Source organism: Orcinus orca, chromosome 9 (genome assembly GCF_937001465.1).
Source record: "Orcinus orca chromosome 9, mOrcOrc1.1, whole genome shotgun sequence".
Taxonomy (NCBI): domain Eukaryota; kingdom Metazoa; phylum Chordata; class Mammalia; order Artiodactyla; family Delphinidae; genus Orcinus; species Orcinus orca.
The window spans coordinates 89,293,565-89,321,074 of record NC_064567.1 but is presented as its reverse complement, the minus strand read 5'-3'; the positions used below and the strand labels follow the sequence as shown (position 1 = coordinate 89,321,074).

Here is a 27,510-nt window from a genome sequence, read left to right as displayed (position 1 = left end):
AAACAGCTGTGGCGTGAATCAATCAACTCTGTGAAGTAAACTGAGCAAGTCTCCTTGTCCCACTTATTCCACTGTTTATTGGATGTGGATGCCGGGCACTGGGAATGTGACAGAGTCCCTGCCTCTGAAGAGCTTGACCAAGTTGGGGGTATTTTCACATACTATGACTGCAAGGGCTTATGCCACACACGCAGCTGCCCTAACAGAAAAATTTAGGTAAAAAGAGAAGTTCCGTAGAAAACTAGAAAACTTAAGAAATTCTATAAGAACAAAAGCAGTCAATTGAAAGCATGAACCAATGAGTTTGGCCTTCAGAAAGGAAAGCCAGGTTGATAGTCATGCAGACAGTTTGCACCTCTGAGCATAATGCTGGGAGAGAAGTTCCAGGTTAAAGAAATAAGAGCGCTGAGTTGTGATTTATGGTCATTAAACACACACACACACACACACACACACACACACACACACAGCCACCCTATCTATATTGGAGCCACACTGGTTAAATGGACTTTTGCAGAAGAGTTTTCATATGCCCTGAAGTGAGATGTACACAGCAATCTTGGAGTCAGCACAATAATTAGCACACCTAGCCTCCTATGAGTCGCCTTTTCTAGCAATAAACACTTTCCAAATCTGCTGTCTAAATAAAAGATTCTAGAAATTATGTCAATTGAAACCATGTTAACTAATTATATTTGATAGAATAAATACTTAGCTCAGAGTAAATTAATTTCTCTTATGCCTGGGCTTCAAAAATTAAAACTGAAATAAGGCTCACCCTTGAACCAAGGAAGAATTAACTTTTTAAAATATCAACAGCAACGAAAGCAAATAAACAACAACAAAACCTGAAATATTTTGCTAATTAATGTAACAGGCATAATTTTCAAACTTTTTTATACAGGTTTAATTTTTGACATTGAAAAGGACTATATTTTCTGTGTCTTTGTTAAAGCCATATCTGCTCACAGTACTTCTGACTGGACATGATGGGAACTGTTTGAGAGACTGGCATTTGGGGGACCAATTTTCTTCTTCCTTTTTGATTATACAGCATGAGATCAGGCATCAACCTACCCTACACACAGAGCATGGCTGCAGGTAGGGCTGAATGAAATGAAACAGACATTCAGCTTTTAAAAAATGCCAGCTTTAAAGACCACTAAAAAGATGCAGTTTTGTTCTTTCTATTCACAAAGCAAACTCCTCAAAATATAACTGATATTCTAAAATACTGAGGTCATAAAATATAACTATTACCACAGGGGGAAAATACACTCCTAGTTACTTTTGCTTACAAAGGAACTTGATTCTCTACTGTTTTTTTTTTTTTAATTTATTAATTTTTTTTTTTTGGCTGTGTTGGGTCTTCGTTGCTGTGCGCGGACTTTCTCTAGTCATGGTGAGCTGGTGCTACTCTTCGTTGTGGTGCATGGGCCTCTCATTGTGGTGGCTTCTCTTGTCGGGGAGCACGGGCTCTAGGGCACGTGGGCTTCAGTAGTTGTGGCATGTGGGCTCAGTAGCTGTGGCTCGCAGGTTCAGTAGTTGTGGCGCACGGGCTTAAGAAGTCCCTTTTTTTTTTTTTTTTTTGCGGTATGCGGGCCTCTCACTGTTGTGGTCTCTCCCGTTGCGGAGCACAGGCTCCGGACGCGCAGGCTCAGCGGCCATGGCTCACGGGCCCAGCCGCTCCGCGGCATGTGGGATCCTCCCGGACCGGGGCACAAACCCGTGTCCCCTGCATCGGCAGGCGGACTCTCAACCACTGCGCCACCAGGGAAGCCACCTTTACTTTTGAATTCATGAGGATTCTACCCTCTGAGGAACAGGAAGAAAAATATAGCTTTAGCTAGCAGAGTCCTAAGGTAGCTAAGCATATAAAACCACACACAGAGCTGATGCAAGACCAATGTCGAGATAAGGGCTCCCAAATACTTTTAGGATTTTAAAATGTGGGCTCAGAAGAAAAGCAGGAGATGGGAAAGGTCATTGTCAAAACTACATCAATTCAGGGACTTCCCTGGTGGCACAGTGGTTAAGAATCCACCTGCCAATGCAGGGGACACGGGTTCTAGCCCTGGTCCAGGAAGATCTCACATGCCACGGAGCAACTAAAGCCTGTGCGCCACAACTACTGAGCCTGCACTCTAGAGCCTGCGTTCCACAACTACTGAGCCCGCATGCCTAGAGCCTGTGCTCCGCAACAAGAGAAGCCACAGCAATGAGAAGCCCATGCACCGCAACAAAGAATAGCCCCGCTCGCTGCAACTAGAGAGGGCCTGCGTGCAGCAACGAAGACACAACACAGCCAAAAATAAATTAATTAATTAAAAAAAAATTACATCAATTCAATCTCTGCTTCCACATATGCTAAAACTGTCTCTTCTAAACTTATAGGATCAAGTATGTGCAAGTATGTATGTGCGAAGCAGATTTATGGAAACTAATGTTTTGTTTTAAGAGTGAATACTCCAGACTAGACCACTAACAATACTAGGAAAACCAAAAGCTCGGAGAGTTTGAACTGTCACACATCCCTGAAGTCACAGTAAAACAGACCCAGAAAACGGTAATTAAGGAAAATAAAGGGCTCTGAAATGAAGACTGAGAAAACAATCAGGGCAATGTGATTAAGGTTGGCCTAATCATAAAAGTACAGTTTTAGAAAATACCATATTCAAATCCTCCCCCTTGTCTTCACAGAATTAAGATGTTCCTGCTATTCTAGGCTCAGCTCAAATGTCTCCTCCTAAAGAAGCCTTTCTCTAAACATTCTCCAGGTCCTCTCAATCACATCATCCTGCTTCTTTTCTTCCAAGCATTATCAGAAGACATCTAGTACATTATGTTTACTGTGTTTTTTTGTACACTACTGAGAGGGCAGTATCCTTCCTTGGCTGTTTTACTACTGTATCCCCAGTGCCTAGAACACTGCTTGATATAATATGTATTTGATTCAACAAATACTGAATGAAAAGTGCTAATGAAAACTTAGTACAATAAGGGTATTCCCTAATACTTAAAGATTATTTGGACAAGTGTAAGTGATAATTTATATACATATTGTATTTATGAAACCCATAAATTAAAATACATTACCAGCTGAAACGTAAAACAGACTTAAAAAACAGTAGACCTTGACTGACTGGCATTTGGCTTTTTGTACAAGCTGCAAAAATAAGTCCCACTTATGCCCCAAAACTACAAAAATGTAACCCAGATGCTAGTTTCCAGCAAAAATAATGAAAAATTTCACAAGATAATCAGTGCAGAAAGCAATGACACTTCTCAATTAAAATGTGGAAAAGAGAATTTCAAAAGCATCCATGTTTCCAACGGTTTTACTTTTAATCAAGGTGAAACTGACATACAATGAAATGCACAACTCGCCGAGTTCTGACACATGCATACACCTATATAACCAACACTCCAATCAAGATATAAAACATTTCCAACACCCTGGAAAGGTTCCACAAGCCCCCTTACCGTCAATTCCCACTATCCCTTAGGAAACTACTGTTAGGATTTCTACCACCATAGCTTAGCTCTGCCGTTCCGTGAATTTCATATAAATGTGAGATTTATTCTCACTGTTGAGAGGATCAATAGTTCTTTTTTATTGCTGAGTAGTATTTCATTGTGTGAATGCACTACAATTTGTTTATTCATTCTCCTGTTGATTTTTTTTTTTCCAGTTTGGGCTACTGTGAATAAAACTTCTATAAATATTTTTATACAAATCGTTTTGTGAACATATACATTTGCTTTTCTTAAGCAGATGCCTAGAGTGGGAATGCTGGTTCATAGGTGAGTGAATGTTTAACCTTATAAAAACCTGCTGATTTCCTAACGCTTTGTACCATTTCATACTCTCATAGGAAATAAACAAGACTTCCAGCTGCTCTATCTCTTTGCTAACATAAGGTATGTCATTTTAGCCATTCTTGTGTTTAGTGGCAACTCACTGTGGTTTTAATGTTAATTTCCTTAATAACTAAAAATACTGAGCACCCTCCCATGGGCTTATTGGCCATTAAGTCTTTTTTTTTTTAATAAAACAGGTTTATTAATTAAAGGACTTCCCAAGTCTTTAGTACTCCAAATGACATTTGTTTTTTGGGTTTTTTTGTTTCTGTTTTTTTGTGGTACGCGGGTCTCTCACTGTTGTGGCCTCTCCTGTTGCGGAGCACAGGCTCTGGACGCGCAGGCTCAGCGGCCATGGCTCACGGGCCCAGTTGCTCTGCGGCATGCGGGATCTTCCCGGACTGGGGCACGAACCCGTGTCCCCTGCAGGCAGACTCTCAACCACTGCCCCAACAGGGAAGCCCTTTTCGGTTTTTTTTAATAGATCTTTGTTGGAGTATAATTGCTTCACAATACTGTGTTGGTTTCTGTTGCTCAACAAAGCAGATCAGCCATATGCATACACATGTTCCCATATCCCCTCCCTTTTGAGCCTCCCTCCCATCCTCCCTACCCCAGCCCACTACTATTTTACATTCAGTAGCGTATATATGTCGATGCTACTCTCACTTCACCCCAGCTTCGCCCTCCCAGCCCATGTCCTCAAGTCCATTTTCTATGTCTACTTCTTTATTCCTGCCCTGCAACTAGGTTCATCAGTACCATTTTTTTGTTTTTTTTAAGATTCCATATATATGCGTTAGCATACGGTATTTGTTTTTCTCTTTCTGATTTACTTCACTCTGTATGACAGACTCTAGGTCCATTCACCTCACTACAAATAACTCAATTTCGTTTCTTTTTATGGCTGAGTAATATTCCATTGTGTATATGTGCCACATCTTCTCTATCCATTCATCTGTCGATGGACATTTAGGTTGGTTCCATGTCCTGGTTATCGTAACTAGAGCTGCAATGAACATTGTGGTACATGCCTCTTTTTGAATTATGGTTTACTCAGGGTATATGCCTAGTAGTGGAATTGCTGGGTCATATGGTACTTCTATTTTTAGTTTTTTAAGGAACCTCCATACTGTTCTCCATAGTGGCTGTATCAATTTACATTCCCACCAACAGTGCAGGAGGATTCCCTATTCACCACACCCTTTCCAGAATTTATTGTTTCTAGATTTTTTGATAATGGCCATTCTGACAAGTGTGAGGTGATACCTCACTGTAGTTTTGATTTGCATTTCTCTAATAATTAGTGATGTTGAGCAGCTTTTCATGTGTCTCTTGGCCATCTGTATGTCTTCCTTCGTAAAATGCCTATGTAGGTCTTCTGCCCATTTTTTAACTGGAGTGTTTGCTTTTTTGATATTGAGCTCCATGACCTGTTTGTGTATTTTGGAGATTAATCCTTTGCCTGTTGTTTCATTTGCAAATACTTTCTGCCATTCTGAGGGTTGTCTTTTCGTCTTGTTTATAGTTTCCTTTGCTGTGCAAAAGCTTTTAAGTTTCATTAGGTCCCATTTATTTATTTTTGGTTTTTATTGCCATTACTGTAGGAGGTGGACCAAAAAAGATCTTGCTGTGATTTATGTCAAACAGTATTCTTCCTATGATTTCCTCTAAGAGTTTTATAGTGTCCAGTCTTACATTTAGGTCATTAATCCATTTTGAGTTTATTCTTGTGTATGGTGTTAGGGAGTGTTCTAATTTCATTCTTTTATATGTAGCTGTCCAGTTTTCCCAGCACCACTTAGTGAAGAGACTGTCTTTTCTCCATTGTATATCCTTGCCTCCTTTGTCATAGATTAGTTGACCATAGGTGTGTGGGTTTATCTCTGGGCTTTCTATCTTGTTCCATTGATCTATATTTCTGTTTTTGTGCCAGTACCATACTGTCTTGATTACTGTAGCTTTGTAGTATAGTGTGAAGGCAGGGAGCCTGATTCCTCCAGCTCCATTTTTCTTTCTCAAGATTGCTTTGGCTATCTGGGGTCTTCTGTGTTTCCATACGAATTGGAAAATTTTTTGTTCTAATTCTGTGAAGAATGCCATTGGTAGTTTGATAGGAATTGTAGTGAATCTGTAGATTGCATTGGGTAGTACAGTCATTTTCACAATATTGATTCTTCCAATCCAAGAACATGGTATATTTCTCCAACTGTTTATGTCATCTTTGATTTCTTTCATCAGTGTTTTATAGTGTTCTGAGCACAAGTCTTTTGCCTCCTTAGGCAGGTTTATTCCTAGGTATTTTATTCTTTTTGTTGCAGTGGTAAATGGGAGTGTTTCCTTAATTTCTCTTTCAGACTTTTCACCATTAGTGTATAGGAATGCCAGAGATTTCTGTGCATTAATTTTGTATCCCACAATCTTACCAAATTCATTGATTAGTTCCAGTAGTTTTCTGGTGTCATCTTTAGAATCTTCTACATATAGTATCATGTCATCAGCAAACAGTGGCAGTTTTACTTATTCTTTTCCAATCTGTATTCCTTTTCTCTCTTTTTCTTCTCTGATTGCTGTGGATAGGACTTCCAAAACTATGCTGAATAAGAGTGGCGAGAGTGGACATCCTTGTCTTGTTCCTGATCTTAGTGGAAATGCTTTCAGTTTTTCATCATTGAGTATGATGCTTGCTGTGGGTTTGTCATATATGGCCTCTATAATGTTGAGGTAGGTGCCCTCTATGCCCATTTTCTGGAGAGTTTTTATCATAAATGGATGTTGAATTTTGTCAAAAGCTTTTGCTGCATCTATTGAGATGATCATATAGTTTTTATTCCTTAATTTCTTAATGTGGTGTATCACATTGATTGATTTGCATATATTGAAGAATTCTTGCATCCCTGGGATAAATCCCACTTGATCATAGTGTATGATATTTTTAATGTGCTGTTGCATTCTGTTTGCTAGTATTTTGTTCAGGATTTTTGCATCTATGTTCATCAGTGATATTGGTCTATAATTTTCTTTTTTTGTGATATCTTTTTCTGGTTTTGTTATCAGGGTGATAGTGGCTTCATAGAATGAATTTGGGAGTGTTTCTCCCTCTGCAATTCTTTGGGAGAGTTTGAGAAGGATAGGTGTTAGCTCTTCTCTAAATGTTTGATAGAATTTGCCTGTGAAGCCATCTGGTCCTGGACTTTCGTTTGTTGGAAGATTTTTAATTACAGTTTCAATTTCATTACTTGTGATACGTCTGTTTATATTTTCTAATTCTTCCTGGTTCAGTCTTGGAAAGTTGTACCTACCCAAGAATTTGTACATTTCTTCTTTCTCTAGTTGTTTTAAGTGTAGGGTTAGATTGTTTATTTGAGATTTTTGTTTCTTGAGGTGAGACTGAATTGCTATAAACTTCCCTCTTAGAACTGCTTTTGCCGCGTCCCATAGGTTTTGGGTCATCGTGTTTTCATTGTCATTTGTTTCTATGTATTTTTTAATTTCTTCTTTGATTTCTTCAGTGATCTCTTGGTTATTTAGCCTCCATGTATTTGTGTTTTGCACTGTTTAGCCTCCATGTATTTGTGTTTTTTACAGTTTTTTCCCTGTAATTGGTTTCCAATCTCATAGCGCTGTGGTCAGAAAAGATGCTTGATACGATTTCATTTTCTTAAATTTTCCAAGGCTTGATTATCAGTGACCCAAGATGTGATCTATCCTGGAGAATGTTCCATGTGCACTTGAGAAGAAAGTGTATTCTGGCACTTTTGGTTGGAATGTTCTATAAATATCAATTAGATCTATCTGGTCTATTGTGTCATTTAAAGCTTGTGTTTCTCTATTTATTTTCTGTTTGGATGATCTGTCCATTGGTGTAAGTGGGGTGTTAAAATCCCCTACTATTATTGTGTTACTGTCCATTTCTCCTTTCATGGTTGTTAGCATTTGCCTTATGTATTCAGGTGCTCCTATGTTGGGTGCATAAACATTTATAATTGTTATACCTTCTTCTTGGATTGATCCTTTGATCATTATGTAGTGTCCCTCCTTATCTCTTGTAACAGTCTTTATTTTAAAGTCTATTTTACCTGATACAAGTATTGCTACTCCAGCTTTCTTTTGGTTTCCATTTGCATGGAATATCTTTTTCCATCCCCTCACTTTCAGTCTGTATGTGTCCCTAGGTCTGAAGTGGGTCTCTTGTAGACAGCATATATATGGGTCTTGTTTCTGTATCCATTCAGCCAGTCTGTATCTTTTGGTTGGGACATTTAATCCATTTACATTCAATGTTATTATTGATATGTATGTTCCTATTACCATTTTCTTAATTTCGGGGGGTTTTTTGTGGGTCTTTTTCTTCTCTTGTGTTTCCTGCTTAGATAAGTTTCTTTAGCATTTGTTGTAAAGCTGGTTTGGTGGTGCTGAATTCTCTTAGCTTTTGCTTGTCTGAAAAGCTTTTGACTTCTCCGTCGAATCTGAATGAGATCCTTGCTGGGTAGAGTAATCTTGGTTGTAGGTTTTCCTCTTTCATCACTTTAAGTATATCCTGCCACTCCCTTCTGGCCTGCAGAGTTTCTGCTGAAAAATCAGCTGATAACCTTACGGGGACTCCTTTGTATGTTATTTTTTGTTTCTCCCTTGCTGCTTTTAATATGTTTTGTTTGAATTTAATTTTTGTTAGTTTGATTAATATGTGTCTTGGTGTGTTTTTCCTAGGGTTTATCCTGTATGGGACTCTCTGTGCTTCCTGGACTTGGTTGACTATTTCCTTTCCCATGTTGGGGAAGTTTTCAACTATAATCTCTTCAAATATTTTCTCAGACCCTTTCTTTTTCTCTTCTTCTTCTGGGACCCCTAGAATTCTAATGTTGGTGTGTTTAGTGTTGTCCCAGAGGTCTCTGAGACTGTCTTCAGTTCTTTTCATTCTTTTCTCTGCTCCTCAGCAGTTATTTCCACCATTTTGTCTTCTAGCCCACTTAATCGTTCTTCTGCCTCAGTTATTCTGTTATTGATTTTTCCTAGTGTTGTTCATCTCTGTTTGTTCTTCTAGATCTTTGTTAAACATTTTTTGTATTTTCTCAATCCATGCCTCCATTCTATTTCCACAATTATGGATCATCTTTACTATCATTACTCTGAATTCTTTTTCAGGCAGATTGCCTATTTCCTCTTCATTTATTTGGTCTTGTAGGTTTTTACCTTGCTCCTTCATCTGTGATATATTTTTTTGCTGTGTCTTTTTTTTTTTTTTTTTTAATGAGTGGGATTGTGTTCTTGTCTTACTGGTTGTTTGGCCTGAGGCTTCTAACACTAGGGTTTGTAGGCTATTGGGTAGAGCTGGGTCTTGGTGCTGAGATGAGGAACTCCATGAGACCTCACTCAGATGAATATTCCCTGGGGTCTGAGGTTCTCTGTTAGTCCAGTGGTTCAGACTCGGAGCTCCCACCACAGGAGCTTCGGCCTGACCCTGGGCTCGTGAACCAAGATCCTGCAAGCCACCTGGGGCAGCAAAAACAACAAACAAAAAACAACAAACAAAAAAACACACAACAAAGAAAAAAATAAAATTAGACTAGGAAACTAATAGATATGTTAGGAAGAATATAAAAATAAAAATATAGATGAATAAACAACTGGAAGGTACATCAGTACTACAATAGTAAAAAAGAGGAGGAGGGAAAATTTTAAAAAAGGTGGGTGGGGAAGGCCTTGGCTGTGGAGGGCGGGGCCTAAGCAAGGGCGAGGTTTGGGTGGTGGGCGGGGCCAATGCTCAGGACCCACAGGTCTGGAAAAGGCTCTGGGGGCTGTGGGGGGCAGGGCTTAGGCTCAAGGAACAGAAGGGGCCCAGGCGTGTCCCTCACCCCTGGTCTCAGAGGGCAGCGGACCTCACCTGGGAGTCCAGCAGGCTTCCTGGGCTCGAGTGGGTGGGGCAAATGCCCTCCTCTCCTCTCCTGCTCCTCCAGTCTGGGAGGGCCCCTCCCACCTGCCTCTCCTGCTCTCCCCTGCCTCCCTCCTGTGCCCCCAAGGACCCATGCAGCCTGGAGGGGACTTGGAGGGCAGGGGATATGCCTCGGAGCTCAGCAGGCTCCCCGGCCCGAGTGGGCCAGGCAAATGCCCTCCACTCCTCTCCCGCTCTTCCTGGAGAGTCCCCCCCACCTGCCTCTCCTCATCTCCCCAGCCGCAGGGGCACCGATCCTGTCTGGCCTCCACTTTTCCTTTCCCCTCAGTCCCCCTACATCCTACCGGTTCACTTTGGGGTTCTTCCCGACTCCTTGGGCATCAGAGTCCCCCACCATGGGCTGGCAGGCGCCCTAGTTGTGGGGAGACACTAACTCCACGTCTTCCCACGTGGCCATCTTCGTTTATGTTTTCTTCATTAAACTGTTTAGGCCTTTTGCTCAGTTGGGTTTTGCTCAGATTGATGGGCTTTTTGTTATTGAGTTTTAACAGTTCTTTTTATATATTCTCAGTAACAACTAATTAGAATAACAGAAAAATCTCCCAGTTATAATAACAACAAAAACAATATGTTACTTAGAAATTAAACTAAGAAAAGACAAGAAAATCCGTTATGGAGAAAATGATAAAACACTGAAAAAATGAAAGGAAGACCAGATAAATGGAGATATGCAATGTATATGGAATATTTATGTCTCCAAATTTGTTTATGAATTCCAACAAACACCTAATAAAGTTTTTCACATCATTGAAGAAGCTCATCCTAAAAGTTCTGTGGAACAATAAAAGCCCATGAATAGTTAAACAATTCTGAAGAAAAATAAGGTGGATGTACTTACTTACCACATATCAGGACCATATAAAGTCATATTAGGAGAAAGAGAGAGTAATGAAAGAATGGACAAACCAACAGAACAGAATAGACTGTAAGTACCTTCACATAAAAATGGAAAATTGATGTTTAAAAATCAGTGGGGGAAAAAAGTCAATAAATGATGCATATTTTTAAAAAATGAAATGAGATTCTCATCTCATGCCAGGCACAAAAATAAATTATAGATGGATTAAAACCTTAAGTGTGAAACTCAAGACTTTTTCATTTTTACAAGAAAATGAAGAGCTTATCTTTTTAATTCGAGGTAGAGATAGATTCCTTAAGGCACAAAAAAGTATAAGTATAAAGGAAGGGATTAATGTTAGGCTACAATAAAATCAGGAAATTCTGTTCTTGAGTTAAATGGTATGAACATGAATGAAAAGAGTGAAATAGGTGAGGGAAATTAAGAGGTACAAGCTTCCAGTTACAGAACATGGGGATGAAATGTACAGCATGGGGAATATAGTCAATAAAAATGTAATATCTTTGTATGGCAAGGGATGGTAACTAGACTTATCATGGTAATCATTCTGCAGTGTATACAAATACTGAATCACTATGTTGTGCACCAGGAACTAACATAGTGTTGTAGGTCCATTATACTTCAACAAACAAATAAATAAACTCATAGAAAAAGAGATCAGATTTGTGGTTACCAGAGGCAAGGGTTGAGGGGATGGGCAACTGGATGAAGATGGTCAAATGGTATAAATTTCCAGTTATAGGATAAATAATGTAATGTAAAATGTGATTAATATAATCAACACTGCTGTGTGCTACATATGTAAGCTGTTAAGAGAGTAAATCCTAAGAGTTCTCATCACAAGGAAAAAATACATTTTTCTTTTTCTTTTACATCTATATGAGATGATGGATGTTCACTAAACCTATTGCGGTCATCATTTCATGATGTACTTAAGTCAGATCATTATGCTGTACACCTTAAACTTGTACAGTGCTGTATGTCAATTATATCTCAATAACACTGGAAGAGAAAACAAAGGAAATTCTGTTCAACCTACATAAACAAAATGAAAAGACAAGCCCAAAACTGGGAGAAAATTTTTTTCAATGCATGTTACCAACAAAGGATTAGTAACCAGAATGTGGAAGGAAGGAAGGAAGGAAGGAAGGGAAGGAGGGAGGCAGGGAGACAGGATGGAAGGGAGAGAAGGGAAAGGAGAGGAGAGGAGAGGAGAGGAGACACTCCTACAAATCAGTAAGAACAACACAGACAGGAAAAATGATAAGAAAAAAACTTTTTTCACAGAAGATGAACTAGAGGTATGATCAATGAAGATAAAAAAGATGGTCAAGATCACTAGCAAGCAGGGAAAAGCATATTCAATTTACAATGAGATTCCAATTTAACATCTGTCTCATTGGCAAAGATGGTTAAGATCTGACAATATCAAATGGTCACTTGAATGTGGAGAACCAAGAACTCTTATACTACTGCTGAGAGTATAAACTTGTATAACAGCTTTGCAAATATGGCAATATGACGTGCAGTGAAAGCTGGGCATTCCCTACAACCAGCCTTTCTACGCTTAGGTATATACCCTAGAACTGCAGTCCTCAAACTTTGTGGTCTCAAAACCTCTTTACACTCTTAAAAATTATTTGCTTAGGGCTTCCCTGGTAGCGCAGTGGCTGAGAGTCCGCCTCCCGATGCAGGGAACGCGGGTTCGTGCCCCGGTCCGGGAAGATCCCACATGCTGCGGAGCGGCTGGGCCCGTGGGCCATGGCCGCTGAGCCTGCGCATCCGGAGCCTGTGCTCCGCAACGGGGAGAGGCCACAACAGTGAGAGGCCCGCGTACCGCAAAAGAAAAAAAAAAAAAAAAAAAACAAGCTGAAGGATGATAACTTACATAAATGAAACTTTCGTAAGTGGCACAATTTATATGAACTTTGAATACATGCAAAATATTATTTCTAATCTATGAATAAATGCCTTTGTAGTAAGAATACAAAAACATACATAGGAAATATAAACACCAAATTCATCATAGTGCTGGTTATCTATGGAGAAGGAAGTTAAGAGAACGGGATAAGAGAGGGGTATCCAAGGAGACTCCTACTGTACATGTGATATTTTCTTCAAAGTAAAAAAACTGAAGCGTTAAAATCTGTTAGAGACAGGGGATGGCTCATGTGAGTGTTCCTTATTTAGTGTCTGTTCATTTCTGTATATTGGAAATATTTCATAATTTTTAAAAAAGAGAAGAGGGAGGGAGGGAGGGAGGGAGAGGGAAGAAGAGGGAGAGAGGGAAAGAGAGAAAATTTCTGCTCTGCTTGGTTTCGGAGATAAAAATCTCTCAGTATACTCAATACTATCAGCCCAACCAGATTAATTCACATTGCTTTTTTTTTTTTTTTTTACTTTATTATCTTTGACATATAAAAATTACATATATTTAAGGTGTACAACTTGATGTTTTGATATATGTATACACTGTGAAAAGATCATCCCAATCAAGCTAAATAATTTAACCGTCACCTCTACAGTCACCACTCTGTGTGTGTGTGTGTGTGTGTGTGTGTGTGTGTGTGTGTGTGTGAAGATTTAACTTAAGATCTATCCTCTCAGCAAATTTCAAGTATACAATACAGTATTGGTAACTGTCACCACGCTATATACATTAGATCCCAGAACTCATTCATCTTGCATAACTGAAGTCTTGTACACTTTTAATGCTAAATGTGCTCCTAAAATATATTTCACTAAATATCCTTTCTGCAAATGCATTTTTCTTAAAATCTGAACACTAAAATACCTTCTGAATTCTTTTTAAGAAATTATAAGGAAATTATTTTAAGGTATTATGAGGAATCAAAGATCATAATATTGCTTAGTTGGTAAACTGTTGTTAATGACAGTAAAATAAGATATCAAGGACTTCCCTGGTGGCACAGTGGTTAAGAGTCTGCCTGCCATTGCAGGGGACATGTGGTCGAGCCCTGGTCCGGGAAGATCCCACACGCCACAGAGCAACTACGCCCGTGCGTCACAACTACTGAGCCTGCGCTCTACAGCCCATGAGCCACAACTACGGAAGCCCACACACCTAGAGCCCGTGGTCCACAACAAGAAGCCACCACAATGAGAAACCAGTGTGCTGCAACTAGAGAAAGCCCATGCACAGCAACAAAAAGACCCAATGCAGCCAAAAATAAAATTAAAAAAAAACAACTAACGTTAAAAAATCAATGACAGGGCTTCCCTTGGTGGCACAGTGGTTAAGAATCTGCCTGCTAATGCAGGGGACACGGATTTGAGCCCTGGTCTGGGAAGATCCCACATGCCGCGGAGCAGCTAAGCCTGTGCGCCACAACTACTGAGCCTGCGCGTCTGGAGCCTGTGCTCTGCAACAAGAGAGGCCGTGATAGTGAGAGGCCCATGCACCACGATGAAGAGTGGCCCCCACTTGCCACAACTAGAGAAAGCCCTCGCACAGAAACAAAGACCCAACACAGCCAAAAATAAATAAATAAACAAATGTGGGGTTTAAAAAATCAATGACACCTTAAAAAAAAAAAATCAAAGACCTGTGAATAACTCTGTGTAAAAGCAAAGATATCCAAAAGAACTGTCTTTTTTTTTTTTTGAAATCTATTAAGATAGCAATTTGTAGTGGAGCAAGTACAGAATGATAGGTTTTCAGAATAAAACCACATTCTAATGTAAAACTTAGGTATAAAAGTTTCTCCCGGGCTTCCCTGGTGGCGCAGTGGTTGAGAGTCCGCCTGCTGATGCAGGGGACACAGGTTCGTGCCCCGGTCCGGGAAGATCCCACATGCCGCGGAGCGTCTGGGCCCGTGAGCCATGGCCGCTGAGCCTGCACGTCCGGAGCCTGTGTTCCGCAACGGGAGAGGCCACAACAGTGAGGGGCCCGCGTACCGCCAAAAAAAAAAAAAAAAAAAAAAAAAAAGTTTCTCCCACCATGAGCTTACTTTCATAAATATTATGATATGAGGAAATGGCAACAAGCTGTCAAGTTAATACAACCAATTTTTTCCAATTAATTTATATTTCAGGCACATATTCATGTTTTTTACTATAAGCATCTGCCTCATTTAAATTAAGTAACTATTTTCAATATCCCTACTTACTCTTTCCCAAGTTTGTTTTAAAATAACTTATTAAAACTTGAATAAAACCATAAACTTGGAGATTCTGCACACACAAATTTATTTATTCTACCAGTTAAACACTGATTCTCAAGGGAGAAGATGGTGTGCAAACAAAGCAAAGCTTTATCCCGTTGCTTTTTTTTAACCTTATTTTTTTTAAGTCAGACTATTTTCCTTGCATTTCAAAGGAATTAAAGGAGGACTTGAGACTTAAAAGAGCAGGGTTTTTTTTAAACGTCTGAAACACTTAGCTGAAAGATCTGAAGACTTTACTTTTATATTTTTCATTAATAACATTTTCTTTAAGGACTATTATCACACTGCCTTGAAAACAATCTCTAGTTTCTTACATTTCAAATCAAACTTCATTTTAAAAAACCATCAGGTTCTAACTTCTAAAACCTGCCTTCCTCTCTTTCTTCCTTCCTCTCTTCTTTTTTTAACAAACCCATATATAAGGCTTAGTATATGCCACACACTGTCAATTCATTTTTTCTTATCAGAACCCTCTGAGGTAAGTACTACCATCATTCCCATTTCACAGATGGGGAAACTGAGGCACAGATGATAAAGTAACTTGTTTAAGGTTCCAAAAGTTATAAATGGCAGAGTCAGGATTCAAACCTAGAGCCTATGCCAAAGTGAAGTCATATTTGTAAAAAGTTTCCAGTGTTTCTGATTTTTCAGCACTACTTAAAAATTTTCAGCAATAAAAGCAAACTGTTTTGTTTGTTTTCCATAAACTACCAGGTTTAAGAAGTAGGAGGCAGAGAAAAGGGGTTCTATTGACTGTGTTTATCAAATCAGTGGCGGGAAAAAAGTAACATGAGTAGGAAAGAATAATAATAGAGGTAGATGGTAACACATTCAGTTTAGGACAAAATTATCTGGAGGTGCCTGAAGAAGATGCAAGCAGAGGTGGCTGGTAAGCAGGGAGATATGTCAACCTAAATCTGAAGGCGAGAGGTCTGCGCTGGAGCTACAGTTAAAACTGGAGGGCTCACCTCGGGGCGGGGGGGGGGCGGGGGGTGGTGGTGAGCAGGATTCATGCAATAAAGGGAGGAAGACAGCCTGCTTTCAAGGTGGCAGGAATGAGGCAAGATGGAGAGAGAAAACAGGACAAAGCAGGTTCAGGGCAATAGAGGCATTTGGGATTTAACACAGGGCTCACAGAAGCAGAAGCAGTGACATGGGAAGTTTAGGGGGGTCAGAACGTCTCCTCGATGGGAATGTGCAATCCTCACCTGCAAGGCGAGCCTGTGCACTTGTGTTCTTTGCTTGTGGCAGAGTGATCAAATATCAGGCCAAAATATAATATGCCACCTTTTTTTTTTTAATATAATGAAGTCTAAACCTATGAAACTGAACACAGGCTAAGGCTTTTATATTTCATGAAAACATTTTAAAATGCAACAATATAAAGGATTATCAGGAGGCTATTTTTAATATTTATGCGCCCAAGAAGGTTTCAATCACTTTAGAAATATACACTTACAGATATTTACTATTATGAGACATTCAGTATTCAACTTGAGGGTAATTTAAAGTGTATTTGAGCACCTTCTGTGGGCCAAGTGAGATGCGTGCAGGAAGGTCTTGGAGGGAGGGAGCTCATTCCTGTGTTTCCTTGCCTGCCTGTGCCAGGAACATGTGACATCCGCCAAGCTTACTCTGAAGTAGGGCACGTTCATCCTGCCATTTTGACACCACTCATGTCAACCAGAGAATCTCGTAAGGATTTTCTGGTAGGGTGAACTGTAAGCTAACCTTTGGAGAAAAACTGGGATTTTGGCAGAAAGTTAAGGAAAGAGGACTGGGTACCCAGGACCAAGAGAATAACTTAGGCAAGAATATTTGGCTACATCAATTTCGAACCATACTGTGTGCCTCTATAGTGTTTTATCTACTACCCACCAGACGTTTATAAAAGAATCGCCTTTCTTTCATGTCTTTTTTCACTTAAAATGTATTTACTAGGTAATACAAGTATATGACAAGCTTTTTTCAAAAGTTACGAAAAGGGAGATAGTGAAAAGGCTACCTCCTAACGAACTGTCATCTCCAGAGATGGCCTTCCTCAGATACCCTATGTAACTGCATTTCTTTTAAACTATTTTATTTTATGTTTTTCCTTAGGATGTTGCCTGGTCCTAATCTTTTAAACTATTTTAAACTTTAGATTTTCTTCTAATTCTGATTGGCACTTCCATGACTAAGCTTAACTAAACACCTGTAACATGGTATGATTCTGTTTGTCACATCCCCAATATGTGCACCAAGGACATGAGTACTCTATAATCGAGTCTGAAGTTCAAGGTACAGACAGGAATACAGATTTAAAAGAAAAAGCCTAGATCTTACCTGTCAGGTAACATGATTTTATTTCCTTTTCATAAGATAGAATTTTCCTCTTTATTCTGCCAAAGTTTGGCTGAGTCAAACAATTACCTAATGAATGTCTATCAAAAAAGACACACACACACATTAGGACCCTGCCTACCTGCAGGTCCTTTATAGTCCAGGAGCTTAAAAGAGGAAGCCAAAGTTTACTACAGCTAGCTTACATATTAATAGAGTATGGGTTAAGTTCTACTGTTAGGATTGTGGTCTCCAAAATGGGGTCATGCACCCCAAGGCAGAGTATAAGGCAATCATTTAGGGTGTAGTAAAAAATTAGAACTTGCTTACAATTACTTGTTACTTCTCCCTTTCAAAATTTATACTGTGGGATGCTTTCTCATATACATAGTAAGCTAATATACTGGTACATGCACAAAATTTATAAAAACATACATGGGATATGTCTACTCAAATATATTTTGCTAATGACTGTACATAATCAAAAAGGTTTTGAGAATTAAACAGCTCAGTATATGAGGTGTTCATTTTTAAAATAAACATTTTATTGAGTTTCTAAAGTATATGAAGTGCTGGGACTTCCCCTGCGGTCCAGTGGTTAGGACTCCGCACTTCCACCGCCGAGGGCCTGGGTTTGATCCCTGCTCAGGGAACTAAGATCCCGCAAGCTGCATGGCGCGGCCAAAATAAAATAAAATAAAGGTTCTCTTTAAAAAAAAAAAAAGTATGCCAAGTGCTAATTTGTGTAGAACAGACGGAAAAAACAAATTGTAAAAGGGAAAGATCAATGCTGAGCTAGTCTGTAAATTTTTAGAGGGAAAAGTTGGAAGCTTGTTTTTTGATATGTGGTTCTTTTCAACCATGTTACTGCTGTAAGAGCTACTAAAAATAAAGTCTGTGTACCATGGTTAAGGAGATGGGCTCTGAACTCAGACTGTCAGGTTCAAATCCTGACTCTACCACTTACTTTGGGGAGAGCTGAATGATATGTATAAATAGCCTTATTCAGCGTCTGGCACTTAAGCAGCCAAAAAAGTTAACAATGATTAAATAAAAAGAATATCATTTAACAAACATTAGCTTTCTATAGCAACTGAAATGAAACAGCTGAGTCATGTATTAATTCAGAACCTTTTGGAAAGATGCTTTTTGAGTCTAACTAAAATGTATTTAAACGAATGGAAGCTTTTTCCTTCTTTTTTATCCAAAAAAAAGAATAAATTCCCCTCAATATCACTCGCATGAACTGTTTTGTCTTAGAACAGCTAATGTAAATTAAACAGTGTCAGTCCCCAGCCAAACGGATACCGGAATCACTGCATTCAGTGTATCTTCTTGGCTTCACTTTTATGTAGAACATGTGTTTATATTTTGACCTTTTGTCTTTTTGTAAAACACAGAAACATTTTTTAAACAGTAGCAACTGGAATGATGGTTTTTTTTTTTAGTTTCCAAACATATTAAGCTACACATGGCAGAGCCTATTGCTGAAACATTTATAAATGTTACACCAACTGTGTTTATATTTCTGATTTTTTTAGATTGTTTTGTTTTCATGTAAGCCATGACCTGAAAATTTTAGCTCAAATTCTTTCCACAAAATAATTACATAATGGAACAGTCTGAGTCATTTTGAATTTCCGAAACACAAAAACTCCCATAAAATAAAGATAATGATCAGTATCACAGTGAGGTTTTTACATGGGGTTTTGGGACCAACCCAACCACAACTAAACGGCAAGGATAAGGCGGAAGGACAATAAGAACAGGACCAAGAACACGATGACAATAACTCATCCACCTCAGAAAAGTCACTGCACTCTTTTTTCTTTTCCATTGTCTCTTCTTAAGCAATTGATACAAAAATAAAACCTAATGCTAGATTTCACCTCAATGAAAAAAATCAAAGAGAAAAAAAAATTGGTAATTCTGAAGGCAAAAGAACAAAAGTACTTCTCTTAGCCTAGACTTTTAGACCTTATCTATCACCCTGATGGAAGACAGAAAGGATTCATAGTATGTAAGTTAATATAAACAGCACACAAATTGTGATAATTCTATGAACAAAAAGACCAAAGCAGACTAAATCTGGGCAAGGAACGTCTCTGGCTTTCAGCTGCTCCATCTGTTAAGCGAAATAGACAACATATTCTATCTATGAGACAGTCTCTGACAAAAGGATTGTTTCTTAAGAAGTCTAGAGATAGTAAACTTAAGAGAATAATTATTTCTTTTTTCTTAAAAATAAAAAAAAGGAAGGAGTTGGCTCTCTATAAATATGTCTGCAGTGAGTGAATGAGCCCAGCATCCCACTTCCCAACTTATACACATTCCTCCTCCTCATGGGCTAACCCAGGTCTCTGGCCCCTTTACTCTGTGACTCTTGATACTGCTAAGGCAGACCCCAAGCTCAGTCATTCAATCACATTCTCTGAACCCCTCGCCCCCATCAACCCCAACCTCCACCGCAGGCCTTCCCTATTGCTACTACTCTCATTAAGTGGCTTTTTTAATGGATCACAAATAAACTCCTCCTTGACAATTTCAAAGGTCTCTTGTTAGTACAGCTGAAAAAGAAACACATTTGTTTTTTGACACAGCTATGAACAAAACCTTGACAGCTGGAAATATACTGGAATCCATGGAGTGAGATTCGCAACAATAAATAACCATTAAATATTTACTCTGTCCCACCCAGATACAGTACATCACTTTATGTGTGACCTCAAATGGAAAGCTTACTTACATGTCTTCAAATGGAAAGCTTATAATGCTCTTACATTAAATAATAGCTAAAGAGTTTGATTTTTAAGATATGAAAGTATCCAGTGCTTCAATTTTTGTTTAGGTATTTTCATTCTCTGCCATCCCTTCAGAAAAGGTGTAAGTTACTCAAAGAACCCTTCACAAGTTCCAACTAATTTTACTCCTCTCTTCCGCCTTCTCTCTCTCTTCCCATCCCTCCATCCCTCCCCTCCCTCCCTCTTCCCAAAGTTTAAAGTAATAGATGGATAAGAGTTTGAGAAACGACACTCTTTCAAAATCCTTTGATTTCCCAATTTCAATTCCTAAAGCAATCCATTTAATACTACTATTAAAATGAATAATGTTCTTAACTGTTCTTCTTTGAAAAATCACAATTACCACCTATAACTCAAAATATTTTTAAAATCTTCTCTAACGTTACTGTTTTAAGCTCATAACTAAAATAATGGCTTCAACATTTTAGCCATTGTCATGAAGGATGTAATCCACTTCAGGAGGATTTAAAACTACTATATAAATTTGTAATAGCCAAAGACCACAAAGTCTCATTAATTACAAAATCCTGGTGTGCTTAGCTACAAATTATCAGCTGAAAGGATGTTGGTTTTATTACTATGCAACATAACTTCACATTAAATCCTAAGAGGAACTGCCCAGTAAGCTCATTTCCTACTTCATCTTTCTATAAAGTGCAAACGTTAGATTCATCTCCACCAAGCACAATGAAATTGCTACTCAGAAAGAACACATTTCTGGAATACTTCTTATGAATGAGATCATTTGTTTAACAGGTAATCAGCGCTTGCTGGGTGCGCTATCAGTAAGGACCTTGCCAATATTACTCCATTTATCCTCGCTAACAACTTCACGAGGCAGGCACTGTTACTATGATAACATGTCAACATGCCTCACACAGTGCCTCATACATAAAAGAAAATAGATGTTGTCTGAATTTAAAGTTAACCCCCCAAAACTGACTTCCATGCACGTTTTTCAAACCGATTAAATGGATTTAAGAGTTTCATAATATATTAAAAAGATATTTTAACTTTCAGTCCATTGCATAAGTACCACCACTAGAATAAATGTCTTTCTTTAGTCATATGTTGACAGCTACATGAAGTAGGAGGCAAGAGCTAAGGATTGGCTGCCTTGTCCCACAACAGTCTCTAATAGCCATCGAGAGAGCAAGTTCTTAAATAAGGGCCCATAGAAGTGGGCCTAAAAAATCGGCCAAAGCAACACTCCTTTAAAGCTATGATTATTACTCTCTACAGTTTCCTGCTGTCAATTAGGCCATGAATGCAACATACAGATCAATCTATTTTTTCACTCCCAGTATGAACAAGCTTAAGAACGTTTTCACAGCAGATTCTTGGAAAGTCAATCTATTACCCCGACTGCTTTGCCACCTCATTTTTGGAAGACCACAAACGCCATTTCAGACAGATGAATTTCTGACTTTTATTCTTCAGGTTACAATGAAGCTTAGGTCTTCTAATTCTGTATATAACAGAGATGAAGAATATTTGCTCAGAATCCTCTAAGAAAAATTTTCAGACACATGAATGTTACTCTTAACTCTCTTTCAACCATTTCCTCTCATGATAAATACCTTTGTTCCCTTAATCTCCCACCATAAGCTCCAACTTTCCAATATTTTGCATAATTTTCAGGATCTCTGGTACAGTCTCCACAATCCCCTTAAAATGTAAAAATGCCAAGGTAGATAAAGTTCTCCAAAAACATTTGACGTAAATCAGAGTTAAGAGGATTAAGTCACAGATTTTACATGCTAAATTTCTATTTATATACCTTTGACATGCTTGCTTATAAGCTATGGTTCTATATTTTTGCCTTGTGTACCCACTTTGAACTCCAGATCTTTGCCTTCCATAATACAGAACAATAGGTCTTCCATATTTTATACTTGTTTATTTTTCTTCCAGTTTGATTGCTCTTCATATGTCCATATGTAATTTGTTACTGACTACTTGTCAACTGAGAATTTTATTTACTTCATTTTATAATTTCAGCCATTTCACTGAAGAAATAATTGAGCAACACAAGATCTCACTATGATGCCTGTATTAATTACCACAGATTCCACTCCAAATTGGAACTGATTCCAACTCTTTGGCTTACTGTAACCCTCCTAATAAATTCCAAGCCTGGGGACACTGCCCTTGCAGAAGAGACATGTCATGTTATATTCGCTTTCTGTAGGATGGGGAAGAGGGAGGCAGAGACTCCATTATAGCTTTTTTCCCCCAGAAAGGGGATCGCCATATGCCATTCTAACACCTAACGGTTGCCCTTTTAACAAGAATTGACAGCAAACTGAAAGTAAACATTAGAAGTGATAAAATTAGAAAAGAATACAAGGGGAATTGGAAAGCAATCAGCAGAGGAAGGAATCCTTTGGAAAGGTAGGAGAGAAGTCAAGACCACCTTCACCCATCTGACTTTTGGCCTAGGGCCATCGGTGGCCATGGTCGCAAACCCTGGTTCACTTGCTTGATTCAACCACCATACTATGAGTTCAAGGTCATATGCTTGATCCCTCTATGTGAGTCAATGGGCACCAGCTTCACGGTCAAAAACTTGCCTTTTTGCCCAACCTCTCACAAATACCATCGACAAATACATTGTCCTAAGGGATTCATGAGAGTGGGTATGAATCAATCAAAGCAAATTTATCACCATTACTGGAAAAATAACCAGGAAAACCTGACCTGTGAGTCAGCCCATCATACAAATTCCATTAAGGAAGAAACCTCTGATGGTCGTGGGTCAGAGAGATGTGAGTAAGAAACCAGGCTCTGCTGCTTACTAGTCCTATGTGTGACCTTGGACAAGTTAATTTTTCTGAGCCTTAAGGATAAAACACATTAAGAACCTCAAGTAGAGCTTGACATACAAGGGATGCTCAAGTGATGCCAGCCCCACCCCCTTCCAGAGATAAAATCTGGAACTTAAGAGCACAGGGATGGAGCCAGGCCCACAGGTGTTCCAATCCCTGCAGCACACTAGCTGTGAAACACTGGGCAAGTGACAGTCTGTCTCATCTTTCTTATAAAGCTGGGATAATGAATTAAAACATTCAGATAGTGCCTAGCACAGTGAATGTCAATAAATGGCAGCTATTTTTAAACTGTTAATAAGAGAAAGTGATATTATAATCATCATTATCTGTTGACCAATATATCTCAAAGTGTGGTCAGGGAACTGTAGATATCAGAAAGAGCTGGGATGTCTGCAAAAAAAAAAAAGAAACCCGATGTCCAACCAAACCTATTCAAAAAAGCTCTCCAAGAATAGTACGAGGTAATGTTCATTTCTGAATCAAACATCCTTGAGATGTATACAAAGTTTAAGAATGATTGATCCACTTGGTCTTGTGCTATGTCTCAGTAAATTAAGACTTGTCTTCTAGTACTTTACTCTTCTTTAGTACTCACTTTTCTAATTCTTTACTATAACAGGAGGATTACCCAGTATCTGGTATTTTTTACATTCTAGCAATTTTTTAGACCTAGACATTAAACTGATAGGCTCATTCCTATTGTTTCCCCCCTCCCCGCCCCGCAATGGCATTATTTTGACTTTTTCTTCCCCTCTGACCGAGGGTTGGCAAACTATGGTCTTGGTCTGTGGCCAGTTTTGTACAACCTTAACCTCCAGAAGGGATATGTGTTTAAAGGGCAGTTAAAAAAAAAAAAGAAGAAGAAGAGGAATATGCGATGGAGACCATACATTGCTCACAAAGCCTAAAATATTTACTTTCTGGCCCTTTACCAACAGTTTGCCAACGCTTGGTAGTCTAAAATTCTCTTTAAACTGGGGGTCTCACAATTTACTTGAAGAAAATTAAGAGAGAACTGATTAGAATAGAAAATACTCTAAACAGATATTTTTTACTACACCTAGAAAAGGTAAGTACATCACCAAAGTTTCTGTTATACGTATATGCATATGTGTGCACTGGAAAATGATCAAATTGGTTGCAGTCAGAACAGTCTTTGGCGGGTAGGAATGGGGAATAAATAGAGCAATTGGTTAACAAATATTTAGTAAAACTCACACTGAGTAATTTTTACAATAAAGGTGCTTTGGAGACCATAAAACCATATAAAATGATCCCTACCACTCAGAACTTAACAGCTTATTTCATTGCAAAACAAAAATCGAATCTGTTCTGTGTATAATCTACATTGTTGTAAAGAGAAAACAGAATCATAAATGCAAAGTACTTCAAAAACATTATACAAACAAAATATTTTACTTATACTAACAATATATTGTACTGAACGAATATACATTCTTTATCAAGTCCCTTAGTCTTTGCTTTTCTCCAATCTGGGAAACTAGTCCTTTTTTTTTTCTTTGTGTGTGTCCGTGTGCATGTGAATGTACTCGTGTGTACATGTGTGTCTCAGGAGCATAAAAGAAGTATATATTAGATGTCTCTACCCCTTCTGTGTCATTCATCATTGGCTTCTCCTGCCCATCTGTTTAAAATATGTACTCTTTTATCCTTTTCTCATTTCTAATAAGAAAAGTATTCGATTAAATTCTTGTGCAAAATGAACAATGAAGACTATGATTATCCTACCCCTGAAAACACTAAAAAGTCCAAAATTAAAATTTTTAAAGTAACAATCTTCCCTTTATCTTCAGAGAGCACTAATTTCCAGTGCTTTTTATGATTGCTTCAGACAAACTAAAAATACCTTAATTTTATAACACTTTTCAACAATTTTGCAAAGAAAAGAAACAGCTTCCTAGGAACATATATAAGGAAATGACACTTTAAAATGGTTTCATTATATGAAATGCACTGCGGACACACAAACCACAAGAAGTGTAAATAAATAAAAGCTGGTGCGATGCTGAATGCATGGTTGCCTTACACCACAAAGAAAAAGCACTTGCACATTTGCACACCCGGGTATTTTAGCTTGGGATACCACAAAGATGGGATTTAGGCACGTTGTGTAAATACAGAAGGCTATTAATGTGTAAGTGTGTCTGCGTGTGTCAGAGAAAGAGGGTTATAAGCAGAAGAGGTAGGACCTGCCAGGAGCAATTATTTGAGAAAATCCCTTTTTCTTTCCCATTCATTCTTACTAGCTTCAGTATCTGGCACAGTCCTTACAACTACTCACTGGCTTTTCATTCTAAAGACAACCGACAAGCTTACAGAACTTCCTACAGTGTTTTTCACACACTTTTTTTTTTCCTAAGGCACCAAATCATTCAATATTTGTTTCAAATAAAAAGCAAACCATTAGCTCGTTTCCTCATTCCAAACACCCCACGGACTGCAGGCTAAACGGGATCCTTTGTTGCGTGTCCCCAAATAGTACAACGCGATATTGCTAAATTGGAAAATAATAGATGACTGTTTCCAAGAATGCCAAAGCTATCACCATAAATTTTGTTCTGCCCCATGGGTCCAATTTCATGCTCCTTTTAGTGAATCTGCCGTCCTAACAACAGTAAAGCCAATCCGATTGAACACCCCTCGCCTTTTCGCTTTGGACACTCCATTAATAAATATAACGGCTGAAAGAGGATGCCAAGTGGGCCAGCTTCATTTATGCACAGTGACATCCGTCAAGGGAAATTTCTCCAACCCCAGTGAAAGTTGTTTCTCAGATGCCCACCCCAAACCGGCCGGCCTCTGCCTCCGAGCCCAGGACGAGAGGGGGCGGGTGGGCAGAGAAGCCTCACCTTTGGGCTCCCCACCTCCAGAGGAGGGGACGAGGGGGAGGGCACAACGAGAGCGCGGAGTAGGAAGGTGGGCGAGCGGGAGAGACAGAAATGGATGCTGAGGGGGTGGGCGCGAAGGGAAGGTAGGGAAGGTGGGGAAGGCGGGGAGAGGTGGCTGAGCCGAGCTGCGGGATCGAAGAGCCGAGGGGGAGCGGCGGGGGTGGGACGGGGCGCGCGGGGGTCGGTTCCTTACCGTTGAACGCCCCTGCGTCTGTGGCCTCCTCCTCCTCGCCGTTCTCCGAGCCGCTGTGCATGGGCTCCTCGGCGAAGTTAACCCCCCTGCTGGGGGTACCGCCCCCGCCGGCGGCGCCCACGTCCCCCCAGGTCCTGCCCTCATGGCCGAAGCGCGCGGCGCCTTTGCGCTCGTTCTCCTCCTGCAGGCGCGTGAAGTGCTGCAGCGCGAACTCCAGCAGGTCCGCGGGCTGGTGCCTCAGCACCTCCACCGTGAAGCCCTGCAGCAGCTCCGTCAGTCCCGCCGGAATCTCGATGCTCATCCTGCCTCCCCTGCCAACGGGCGCCGGGGCGCCGCCCTCGCCCCCTCCCCGGACCGGTCTCGGGCCCCTCGGCCGCCGAGCGAGCGGAGACGACGCTGGCTGCGCTACCCGCTGCGAACGCGGCGCACTGGGCCCCGGAGGCCCGGCTGGCCCGGCCCGCGGCTCCCGTCGCGCGGCTGCTCCGTGCGGCTGCGGCGGCTGAACGAGCACGGCCTCGGGAGAGCTGGAAGCATCTCCAGCTCCTCCCGCTCCCACCGCGGCCGCTCCTTTCCCCTTCCTGGGCCGCCCCGCCCCCGCGCCCGCCCCGCCGCGGAGCGCGGGAGGGGGCGCCGGCGCGCCCCACGTGACCCCAGGAAACCATGGCAACCTCCGCCTGCGGGCGCCGGGTGCCTGGACAGCTGAGGGGCTGAAAACGCAGGCGGGCGCCGGCTGGCTGGCTGGGCGCGCTGCTAGGGGCGCGGTCGGGGCGGGGGCGGGGGCCATCCCCCGGGTCATCCCCCGGCCCAGGCGCGCCTGGCCGTCCACCTGTCCGCACGCCCCGGAGCGGGCGGGCCGCTCGGCAGAATTCCCACGCGTCATTCACCAACGGAGTCCACGCAGAGCTGGCGCCACTCGATTTGCCCTGAAACTTCGGCCTCCACCTCGGTAGCGGCATTTTATTTTCCTCCGAGAATCTAGTTGGATTGATAAGTGTGGGTGATGTCTTTTGTTTAAAGTCGTATAGTGGTACTGGTTATCTTTTGGACAAAGAAATAATGCCCCATCTTTGTGACACCTTTCTTTTTTTTTCGCCACATTTTATCCAGTCTTTCTCCATCCATCCTGTTTTATTGTTTTGCTTCACTGATACTACCCCATTGTCCACTCTATGCAGTTACTACTTGTTAAGACAAATGTGCCATTTATTGTGAGGCACTTAAAGTCAGTCGATGCCCTTCAAACAGGGTGGTGCAGCAATTTGAATAAAATGTCAGTGTCAGGACAGATGGCCCTCAAGCAAAAAAACCTTTACCTGATTAAACTGTTATTGTTTATTTTTAAAAAGTTCCCTTACGCTTTCAGTGGTTTTGAATTATATCTCCAAAAATAGGAATATGTACTTCACTCTAAAGAGAAATAGAATTCGAGATGTGTGCTTTAAAGAAGTCCTGGACTTTGAAACGAGGCTTATTCTGCGAATGTTTCCGGTTTTGAATTAGAAAATGTCTTTTGCCAATTAAACGGTATTTTAAAACACATCATTTTTTACCATGACCATCATTGTAAAATAAAATATCTCAATAGCAAGCTCAC

General features: G+C 40.2%; 1 protein-coding gene across 3 annotated transcripts in view; it reads right to left on the bottom strand.

Moving 5' to 3' along the window:
* Positions 1–26,502, bottom strand: part of PRKAR2B (protein kinase cAMP-dependent type II regulatory subunit beta) — a 111,077-nt gene extending 84,575 nt beyond the window's left edge. The window contains exon 1 of one of the 3 annotated variants that reach the window (XM_033439050.2): positions 25,917–26,502. In XM_033439050.2, coding sequence (XP_033294941.1) covers positions 25,917–26,217 — 301 coding nt within the window. In that variant the 5' untranslated portion in view covers positions 26,218–26,502. The remainder of the gene's footprint in view (positions 1–25,916) is intronic. The other 2 variants (XM_033439049.2, XM_004263357.3) reach the window with 2 other exon arrangements.
* Positions 26,503–27,510: the final 1,008 nt, after the last annotated feature.